This window comes from Ciconia boyciana, chromosome 15, assembly GCF_034638445.1.
Source record: "Ciconia boyciana chromosome 15, ASM3463844v1, whole genome shotgun sequence".
Classification (NCBI taxonomy): Eukaryota; Metazoa; Chordata; class Aves; order Ciconiiformes; family Ciconiidae; genus Ciconia; species Ciconia boyciana.
The window spans coordinates 8929098-8939731 of NC_132948.1; the positions used below are offsets into that span (position 1 = coordinate 8929098).

General features: G+C 54.1%; 1 protein-coding gene across 1 annotated transcript; it reads left to right on the forward strand.

The window, feature by feature from the left end:
* The first annotated feature begins 3462 nt into the window (after positions 1–3462).
* On the forward strand, positions 3463–10615 carry HVCN1 (hydrogen voltage gated channel 1). Its single transcript, XM_072879959.1, has 6 exons — positions 3463–3563; positions 5294–5523; positions 6116–6220; positions 6707–6938; positions 9844–9956; positions 10302–10615. Exons 2-6 carry the CDS (start codon positions 5329–5331, stop codon positions 10365–10367), a joined length of 711 nt encoding a protein of 236 aa, XP_072736060.1. The 5' UTR covers positions 3463–3563; positions 5294–5328; the 3' UTR covers positions 10368–10615.
* Positions 10616–10634: the final 19 nt, after the last annotated feature.

Sequence of the window (10634 nt, forward strand, 5' to 3'; positions counted from 1 at the left end):
TTAAATCACATTGGTGGTTTTCTTTATAGCTCTATAATTTTTCTTCCTCCTTGTAAAATAGTCACCTGCATGTCTTTTATTGATCTGGTGAATAACAGAGCACGCGTGGAACCGGTTTTTATTTGACTTGTGTCTAAAGGAATGCATTAACCTGTCTCTGCAACCATTAGCTGGCCAACTATTCTGCGTCACACCTTTTTCCTCTGTGACTGGTTTTTTCTCTCCTCAAGTGCAGTTTTAGTGACACATGTGCCTATTCTGGGCTGCATTTTCTGCTCGGCTGCATTCCCCTGCGGTGGTTCATGTACCTCGGGCTCCCCAGCTGCTGGGGGTGAAGGAAGTCCCACGGCACTGTGGCGGAGGTGGAAGGGTTCCTGTTCCATCGCAGAGGCAGGAAGGAAAGAAGACCTGCTGATCTCGCTACGGGTTGCGATCAAAAGTTCAGAGGCAGGTTTTATGCCCATTTGTTGGGGTTGGCTTTTTGATCAGCGGAGGGAGAGAAGGAGCAGCAGATGCCAATTTCCTATTGTTTTTCCATAATGATACTTGTAGGAACATCGAGTTTACCCAGGGAATGGACAGAACAGCACGTGAGCCTCCTGAGGCCCTTCTCCCTGCAGCCCCGCCGCCCTTTCCTGCTGGCCCAAAGCTTTGTAGACGTCGTGAAGGGCAGACCGCGGCAGGGAGGGGTTCCGGGCCCTGCTGAAGACCTCCACAAAACCCAAGTTCTCTTCAGGCCTCGTCTTGTGCCTTTTGCAGTACACCACGGTCTGACTTAAATGTGTTACTCCAGAGAAGAGTGGTGAGATCTGAGGCGCGCTCTATCAATTTGCTGTTACTCTAGACAGTGGTGTGTTTCTCTTTAGTTTCTCTGAAATGAGATGAGTCCTCTTTCCCGTCCAGCTGTCGAAAGCCTATTTTTCAGCACAGGTCATCTTGGATTGTTCCTGGTTTGCTTTAGGATGTGTCAGTGCTATTGCGGCTTTCAGTCCGGAGGTGTTAAGTGAAGCTGTGGTACTTTAAAACCACCAACAAAACATTAATTTTGCTTGCAGCGTTAAGACCTGATCCCCACAGTGCTCAGGTCTCCGTGGGAGGATACAGGAGTTTCGGGCACATGAGTCCCTGATGTTTAGACCCAAGTTTAACCTCTGAACGACATTAACTGTTGAATGAGAACTGAATCTAGAAAAGAACATTTGGGGGTGCAGCAGCATCAGGCCCCTGTGCATTGTGAAGCATCGGGACCCCCACAGCCAAAGCGCCTGGGCCATGGCAGGGCGTTGGAGGGGGCGAGGGGCCGATGCGGGGTGCTCGAGGTGGGCTGAGCCACCCGTGCGCTGCGCCATAGACCCCCGAGGTGCTATGTAAAGCAGTTCTTATTCAAAGGCGTGGCTTGCAAGGTACGACCCCAAGTGTGCTCTCCTCAGGGATTTTAAGCAGCTGTTGAGTTCCTGAGGTCAAGCTCTTTCCAAGCAGTGGGGTTTTCCACCCTTCCCGCTTCTGTTGAGAAGAGGGGCTTGAGCCTTGGGGGTTTCAGCGTTAGAAGACATCTTTCTGGTCTCTTGTTTTCATGGGCATTTGCATTTAAGTTAAAAATCTTATTTGTAAGATGCAGTCCAATCCCTCCTTTGTTCCACTGCCATCTTCTGTCCCTGTTCCCCTTTGACGTTGGGCATCCAGCACCAATGCTTCTCATACGCTGGAATTTAACTGCTGGAGGCCAACTGTCCTGAGGCTGGTACCAGTGTCCTGCCCCGGGGCCATGGCAGCCGCTGGTGGTCCCAAGGGTGGCAGCGGTGCTGAGGGTGGCAGTGGGCTCCAGGCTCTGCCCTGGTGCTTTGGGGAGTCCGTGGGCTTCACCCTCTGCAGCTCAGGCACACAGTCCTGACCCCCATCATCCCAGAGCAGAGAGCTCAGACTGAGATTAACAGACTTGGCTTGTGAAAAAGGGTGCTGTTACTGTAAAAAGAAGTGTAGAAAGCAGGAGTTGAACCCGCCGGCAGGCTGGGAAGAGGTTTAAGGCGAGGCCCTGGGGCGAGGCAGCTGGGCTTCCCCTGCTCCAGTCCTGTAACGCTGGATTCACCCTTAAATTGTGCCCTGGGCACCAGCCTGGCCCTCACCGAGAGCTTTGCAGCTCTGCTGGCAGCATCTCCTCCCGCTAGACAGCTGAGGCACCTCACGGACGTGGTTAAGATGCAGCCCCTCGGAGCTCTGTGTGCACATACTGATTATTGGGATTTTATTTCAATTCTGAGAATGAGTTTACACATTTGTGATCACCTTGGTAGCTCTGCTCAGCAGCTGTGCTTGGGGACCAGGTGAGCCCGTGTCTGTCCATGCTACAGAGGACTCAGCTCATGGGGGAACAGAAGGTGGCTGTTTTCTCCTTAAAACTTGCACCCCTGAAAAGGGGTCGGGTCTGTTGAGCTCCCAGGAGAAGATCTGCCATCCGCCGTTCCAGTCCTGCGCTGGTGCCTTCCACCATTAGCTGATTGTGTTGGTGTTTACTGGAATCAGCTGAGACCAAAATGCCTAAATTAGCTGGAAACTCCCAGGATAAAACTCCTCCCCACTGCTGCTCCAGGGTTGTGCCTTTGCTGTCCTACTCCTGGGTGCTCAGCTGATCTCTGCCAGTAGGTGGGTTGGGGTGATGGTCGAGGGACGGGGGTTCAGAGCTCTGGGAGGCCATTGCCTGTGCTGGCTCCCCATCACCCCGGGGAGAAGGATGGGGACGGCCCTGTGTGCTTTGGGATGAGGTGCTAGAAAATTTTCAGGTTCCAGGAAAAGTTTTAGGCGCTCTCTGGGAGGAAACCCTTTCCAAGAAACAAATGTCTTTGGGCTTTAAAAGTGTGAAAATGGAGAGACACCTCTTCATTAGGGAAGAATTAGAAATATTTCAGGTTTGTCCTAACAGAGGTGCAATAGAGATGTGCCCTTGATCCTTTCTGTGGCTGAGTTTGCTCAGGGCGCTTCCAAAACCAGCCCATGTTTGAAAGACAGAGGGGAAAACCCTAAATAAGAAGAGGCCTTCTGATAAAGCATGTGCCTGTAAATGGAGGCAGGTTAATCCAGGCCTAGTTTCTTAGGGTTTATGCTTTTGCAATCCTGGATTCCTGGACCTCCATTTACCTTGTGGGACTAATCTGTGCCCCTGCTCAGCAGCCAAGCTCTGACCTCAGCAGAGGCTCACGATTTCGTTTCACGCCCATCCTGGATGTCTGCTCGGTTTGTCGGACGGGCTGGGGGGGGGGCTGCTTAAAAAAAGTTTAAAAACAACGACAACAAAAAGTTTAAACTCCGCCCGGCCTGTCCTGTTCTGGCAGCTCCTGCTCGGGGATGTATGGCAGCGAGCCTGGGGGAAAAAAGCTGCAAAAATGGAAAATGTCAGAGTGGGGCCCCGGGGGCCCCGGGACCCACTAGGAGCCTTTTCGGGTGCGATGGGGAGGGAGCCGGGGCAGCGGGGCCGCCCCCCGCCGGGGGGGGCGGGGCCGGGCCGGGCCGGGGGAGGCCCCGCAGCACCGGAGGAGACGCAGGGCGGCGGCGCAGCCGGGACGCGCACGGTACCGGGGCCCGGGGGGAGCGGAGCAGGGGGGGGCGGCCGGGGCGCTCCCGGGGCTTGGCCCGGTGAGTGCCTGCCCGGGGAGGGGGATTTGCAGCGGGGCCCCCCCGGGGCCGCCACGTCCCTCCCCTCGCGGGTCCCGCCGGGGCCCGGGGCTCTGTCCCGCTCCGGGAGGGGGGAGCCGACCTGGTCGCTCCGGGCCGGCGGTGCGGACGCGGGGCGGTCGGGGAGCCCCAGCCGCAGCCCAGGTCCTGGTTGCTCCATCCGCCGGCGACGGCTCCAGGCCTCGCGGCCCGAGCGAGCTCAGAGGCCGTCCTGCAACCGGCCGGGGGGCTCGACGCCCGGGACGGCTCCCCGCGGGGCTCCGGAGGGCTCCGCTCAGCACCCGGCGGCTGGCAATGAAGGTGCTGCCAGTGCGATGGCAGCGCGGGGCTATCTCCATCCCCTGCAGCGGGTGACAAGGTGGCCCGGAGCCCACGTGCCCTCCAACAGCCACCGCCGCTGCGAGCGGATCCTACCGGGACCCCCCGAGATCCCCGCTTGCAAGGAGTCGAGGGGAGGGAGAGCAGCCCGGGGGCACGGGCAGACCCACGGCAGCTCCGGCGGGCCAGGAGCAGCTTGTGCTGAGCTCCCTGGCTGGCTTTGGCCAAGAACGGATGCACAAAGAGCCCCGTCAGGGTTGGGGACGCGGTTGTCTGCCGGTGGCAGGAGCAGTTTTCGGCAGGGTTTGCGGGCCAGGCAGTCTCGCCGGGTTGCCCAAAGAGGAAGGGCGAGCTGGTGGGGCTGTGACAGGGGAACACAAGAGCGGGCACAGACGGAGCCTCTCCTGAAGCCGTTCTCAGTGCTGAGCTGCAACCGGGATCGTCTGCGGGTCTGGGGTTGGTCCTGCCCCGTGCTGGGTGCCCACAGGGTCAGGCTGAAGCTGGGATGCCTGGGGGTGAGGTCAGCTCTGGAGGATGCAGGGAGGGGAGATGCGGGAGCACAGCATCGCCCGCCGGCCAGGCTGAAATGTGGGGATCACCTGCTTATTTTGCCTGCAAAGGCTGAAATAATAGTGGCCCCTGATGTTAATGAAGGGAAACTGTGGCTGTCCTTCAGCTTGGTGGAGTGGCTGGAGAGCGAGGAGGCTCCGGTTAGCCCGGGGGCAGCTGGGCTGCAACCACGGCCACCTGAAGGGACGGCTCTGGGAGTGCAGTGGAGAGTTTGTCTCAGACCCGATGCTAACAGCAGCCTGCCCCGGTGTGTAGGGTATGAGAGAGTAAATGAAGGGGAGGAAATGGCCTGCTTCCAGCTTCTGACCAGTAACTCCATCGATCAGTGTCTAATAGAAACACAATGGCTCTTTCTAACAGGAAATCGGCAGCTGCCTCCTCTTGCATCACGAGATGCGAGATTAGGGCTGGTGGTTTTTTCTCCTGTAATCAATTCGTCGCTTTGACATGTTTGGAAATACCTCGCGAGGAAGTTCCTTGTTGTAGAGCAGCAGGACGGGGTGCAAACAGCACCAGGGAGGGCAGTGGGGGCTCCGTGTCGCGCCGTGGGAGGTGATGCAAAACAAGCGGCACCACCGTTAAGCAATTTCCCGTCAGCAGGGCCCGTCCACACCGCCTGGCTGGCCGCGTCTGAACGAAGCATCACGCTCTTGTCACACTTGCTGTGGTGAAACGAGGGAGATTTGGCATCCTTGGTCAGCCTTGAGTGGGGAGGTGACGCTCTGCTCTTGTCTTTCAGACACTGGCAGGGTGATGCCAGCTTGATCCAGAGCCATGTCCAGGTACCTGAAGCACTTCACGGTGGTGGGCGACGACCCTGTGCAGTGGAACAACGACTATCAGAAATGGGAGGAGGAGGAGGAGAATGGGGAGAAGCAGCCAGATTCGGAGATCAAGCTGGAGCCCACCAGGAGCCGCATCTCCTTCCAGGACATGATGAAAAAGCTCTTCAGCTCCCACAGGTTTCAGGTGAGGCAGAACAAACCCAGGCCAAAGGGAGATGAGGGCGAGATTTGGCCAAAGGCACCTGTGACAGCAGAGCCGATGCGGGATAGGGCTCAAGGCGGGCTGGGAGCAGCGCTGAGCTCGTGAGCACTCATGGTGCCTGCGAGAGTGGCTGCTGCCTCTGAGCTGGGCCATCCTGTCGGAAACAAGCAGCTCCGCGGCAGGCGCAGATGTTTCCTGAGCGGTGACAAGCCTGGCTGCATACTCGTCACGGTGCGGGTGGAGGCACGTGCTCTCCCCTAGGTCGAGTTCCCCGAGACCCCCCACAACAAAGTGGTGGGAAACGGCTGGGTTTGGTGGGGAGCCAAGCAGTTTTGTGCGGGAGAGACTTTGCAGGAATAACCCACCGACCAGGGGCTGCAGGAGTGGGAGTCCTGGGTGGGAGCAACAGAAAGCTCTGTGAAATGCAACCAGCTGAATCGGGGACACAGGGCAGGGTCCAGCCGGGCACCCTGCGCAAGCGTTGGGGCATGTTTAGCTGAAGGCTGTGTCGGCTCCTCCTGCTGATCCGCCTGTGTTGGGGGAGGGTTTCACATTGGTTCTTCTCCTCTGACAGATCCTGGTTGTCTGCTTGGTCATCCTGGATGCCTTGTTGGTCCTTGGGGAATTGCTTATGGACTTGAAAATCATCCATCCAGACAAATATAATATAACCCCAAAGGTAAAATGCAGGGAAGTGTCAATGTGAACTGTGATTTCCCTCTCCTTGGTGTTCAAAGCCCACTAGATAGGACAACCAGGCAGGCAGGACCTCAACCTTCAGCCTTGCCAAGCCAGCAGTGGCAGGCATACGGATAAAAGTCTCACAGGGACTCATCTGATGGCCCTGCAGCGTGTGGGGCCGACCTGGCTCAGCTCACGCCAGTCTGTGCAGCAGCTTCGTGTTTCCTTGGGCTGCAGCAGAGCTGAATTGCTCTTTCTACTCTTCTCCTGATTGTCTTCACACCTCCTGGTCTGGCTTACCCAAAGCCACTGGCTGCCCAGCTGTGCTTCCTCTGGTTGTCCCTTAGAACAGAAAAAAAGTCCCCAGCCTTCCTTGTAGAGCCAAATCAGATGTGCCCTCAAGTGGTGGAGGTTTTCCAGCCCGCCCCCCTCACCTGCACACAGGAGGGGTTCCTGGCCTTAAACTTGCGCTGTCTTTTCCCAGGTTTTCCATTACCTTTCCCTTTCCATTTTAACCATCTTCCTGATTGAGGTGGGATTTAAAGTCTTTGTCTACCGCTGGGAGTTCTTCCACCACAAGTTTGAAGTACTGGACGGGATCGTCGTCATCGTGTCGTTCATCCTCGATGTCGTCCTCATCTTCCGGGAGCATGAGTTTGAAGCTGTTGGGCTCCTGATACTCCTGCGGCTGTGGCGGGTGGCCAGGATTATCAACGGTAGGTACGCGCAGCTGGTCGGGAGCTTTCCCTGGTGTGTGGGCTGGATTTGCTGACCTTACCCAAATTATCTGGGCTCATGTCTTTGTTCCCTTCTTAAAGCCATCTGTGAGACCCCAGGGTCTTGCTCTCCCAGCTAACTCAGAGTTTCACCCATGCAGTTTTTGTTGCTGGAGTGTGGCCTTAATTAGGCCAAGTGCAAGGTCCTGCACATGGGTCGGGGCAATCCAAGCACAGATATAGGCTGGGCGGAGAATGGATTGAGAGCAGCCCTGAGGAGGACGTGGGGGTGTTAGTCAATGAGAAGCTCAACATGAGCTGGCAATGTGTGCTTGCAGCCCAGAAAGCCAACCGTATCCTGGGGTGCATCAAAAGAAGCGTGACCAGCAGGTCGAGGGATGTGATTCTCCCCCTCTACTCCGTTCTTGTGAGACTCCACCTGGAGTACTGTGTCCAGCTCTGGGGCCCCCAACATAAGAAGGACACGGACCTGTTGGAGCCGGTCCAGAGGAGGGCCATGAAGATGACTGGAGGGCTGAAGTACCTCTCCTATGAAGACAGGCTGAGAGAGTTGGGGTTGTTCAGCCTGGAGAAGAGAAGGCTCCGGGGAGACCTTATAGCAGCCTGCCAGTAGCTGAAGGGGCCTACAAGGAAGCTGGAGAGGGACTTTTTACAAGGGCATGTAGTGATAAGACGAGGGGTAATGGCTTTAAACTGAAAGAGAGTAGATTTAGATTAGACATAAGGAAGAAATCCTTCACTATGAGGGTGGTGAGGCACTGGAACAGGTTGCCCAGAGAGGCTGTGGATGCCCCATCTCTGGAAGGGTTCAAGGCCAGGTTGGATGGGGCTTTGAGCAACCTGGTCTAGTGGAACATATCCCTGACCTTGGCAAGGGGGTTGGAACTAGATGATCTTTAAGGCCCCTTCCAACCACCCAAACCATTCTATGATTCTTTGGAGCAGCAGTAATCTGCTGCTTGTGTTGGTGCAATGCCTTGGTAATGGGGGCAGAGCAGCTGGCCCAGGCTAGTGGAGATGCCCAGCTCTAGCATGGCAGCATCGGGCACGTTCCCCTAAAAACAACCTATAATCTGTTCTTGCATCCCTCCCTCCTGGAGGGGGACGGCTCACATCTTAAGTTTGCGTTGTATTTTGGCAATGTTTTAACAGGGGAGCAGGGTAAAACCCTGCCTTCCTGAATCTACTTCTATAGCAGAGTAGGTTTTACTGCTGTGATGTTCTGCAATTACTCTGTCATCCCCTCCAGGGATGCTGCAGGGAACGTCCTGATCTCACTCTGGATCTTTCTTACTTGGATTCAAAGGGTTTACCATAAAAAGATGAATATAAAATGTCCCCAAATCAGACTTTACTGACTCTGCTGTAGTAATTGTACATTGTTGCAAATAGATGTAAATTCAGACACTTCTGAAAGAAGTGTAGCTGGAAACATTTTCTTCCTTCTCGGGGAATGAATTTTGGGATTAAAAAGCATGTGGCAATGAGATTATCCCTAATTCCTGCATGAAACGTCAGCCCAAGTGCTGTCCTGTTCCTACGAGTGCACTTTCGGTGAGTGCTCTGTACTTGATGCAGATCCAAGTCTTGTTAGTTGGAATAAAAGGAAAGGATGGCTGGGGCCATGTCCGTCACCTGCGGCCCCCAGCTGCCATTTTGATGGGGAGAACATGCCCGACTGGCAGCAGTGGTCGGGAAAAGGGAAGATGAGACCAGCTTGTGGCTCTTTTTAGTTTGGAGTGAAAGTCAGAGTGAAACTGGATGTGTGTGCAGCTGTGTGAGGCACGAGAACCTCGGTGTCTCTTAACATGCCATTTTACAGCAGAAAAACAGTATTGCATTTACAAGTAAATCTCCTTATCCTGGGGTGCTTCTGGTTTTTCCCCCTCAAGTTTGTCGACGTGCCCGCCTGCTTAGAGCAACAGAGGAGACAAAGAAAATCCGCCCCAAGCCTTGGGTGTTGTGTGTCTAAGCCTAGACATGGTTCACTGCCTTCAGTCACTGTTGATTGATAGCGACCAGGTTACAGGCAGGTGGGGACTGTTTGATGTTATCAATGCAAATAAGCAGCATTGCTGCTTTTTCTTCAGAGAAATGAACCCCCAGCCTGCTGCCTGTAGCACTAGAAACACAGGCACGCATCAGTGCCTGCCTTCGTGCACGTTGTTCTGCCAACAGCCGGAGGAGAGCTCTGTCGGGTTGGAAGAACGTGATGTTCTTGATGCTCTTACCAAGCTATTTTTTCCCCCCTCCCCTTGGAAAAGGGTGGGAAGAAAATGCCTTTGCTGTGGGGGCTGAGTTCACATGTAATAACCTAACAGTATTTCAGTAGACAAGTGACACCTCCGCTGTAATGAGAAACTGCGTGCTCTTACTGCAGCCGCACAAGGTGAAGCCAAAACCTTAAGGACCTGATGATGTGCCATGTCCTGTTACACCGGGCAGGAGTGATCGGCCCCGGGGGTGGATCAGCCTTGTGCCCCAGGCTGTGCTGTGCACTGCTGTTAAAGCAAGGCTCCAGACAATGTGAAACTGGCTAAAGCGCAGCCCCTTGTTACAGCAAAGCTGCCAGTTACATCCCCCCCAAGCTCTGCCAAGGGAGTGAATTCAAATTCAGGATTTGAATGACAGTTTGACTGATTAATTCAGCTCAGAGGCCAGACTGCCTCTTCCCAGCAGAGTATTGGTGTCTGAATCCCTGGGGTGGCTAATTTAAAACCCTCCTCATTAAGAAAAGCACTTGGGAAGGGTGGTTTGAAGATGACAGAACCAGAGCTCGAGAGGAACACGTTTAACTCCTTGAGTACAGACCCTGTGTACTGTCAACCTCCTGCTAGTGGCTGTTTTACATTGTAAAACGAATCCACTGTGAATTGTTTCACAGGAATAATTTTATCGGTGAAGACCCGCTCTGAACAACAAGTGTCCAAGCTAAAGCAAGCAAACCTGAAACTTGCAACAAAGGTTGAACAACTGGAGAACAGCTGTATAGAGAAGGTAAGAAACCACTTCTAATTTAAAGAAGGTTTACCCGCTGACTGCTCCCCAGGACAAGCTGGCTTGGGATCCTTTTGCAAGGTTGCTGCCGTCAGCTTGGTTTCTTCATCAGAAAGTTGTAGGGTAAGCTGGGCTGAAGAACCACAGCCTCACCTGTCCTGCCCGTGCTTCCCTGTGCTGCTCTGTTGCAAAGGAATGACGGCTACCTCTGTCCTACTTACTTCAGCCAGGTTGTCCTGTTTTACTGCAGTGAGAGACCTTAAAATAGTTTCCCAGGTTCCCACAGATCTTCCCACTGCTGAAATGTAAGAGCTACATTAACGATTTGACTTTTGTCTCCAACAGGAGCAAGAAATTGAGAGGCTTAACAAGATATTAAAACAGCATGGACTCATCAGCGAGCAAAAATAGGAGGCCAGTGTTCCAAGGTGAGGGAAGTCTGCCCTGGAGAGTGCAGTGTTGAAACCTACCCGTTTGACCTGAAAGGTTCTCCTGTCTCTTTGCTTTCTCTTGTATAGTGTTGTCTATAAACATTTTCTATTTGACCACACTTTGATTAGATCTTGGGATTGCAAAAAATAATTTTGCTGGAAAATTAATCATGCGTACTCCCTGTAAACAGTGATTTCATAAGATCCTTCTTGTACAGTTGTACAGTCAAAACTGAAAAATAATTTA

Bases quoted from the DNA above. Each gene is read 5' to 3' on its own strand.
- HVCN1 (XM_072879959.1), top strand. From the start codon at position 5,329: ATGTCCAGGTACCTGAAGCACTTCACGGTGGTGGGCGACGACCCTGTG. The intron at 6,221-6,706 runs GTAAAATGCAGG...GTCTTTTCCCAG, and splicing joins AATATAATATAACCCCAAAG to GTTTTCCATTACCTTTCCCT. The intron at 9,957-10,301 runs GTAAGAAACCAC...TGTCTCCAACAG, and splicing joins AGAACAGCTGTATAGAGAAG to GAGCAAGAAATTGAGAGGCT.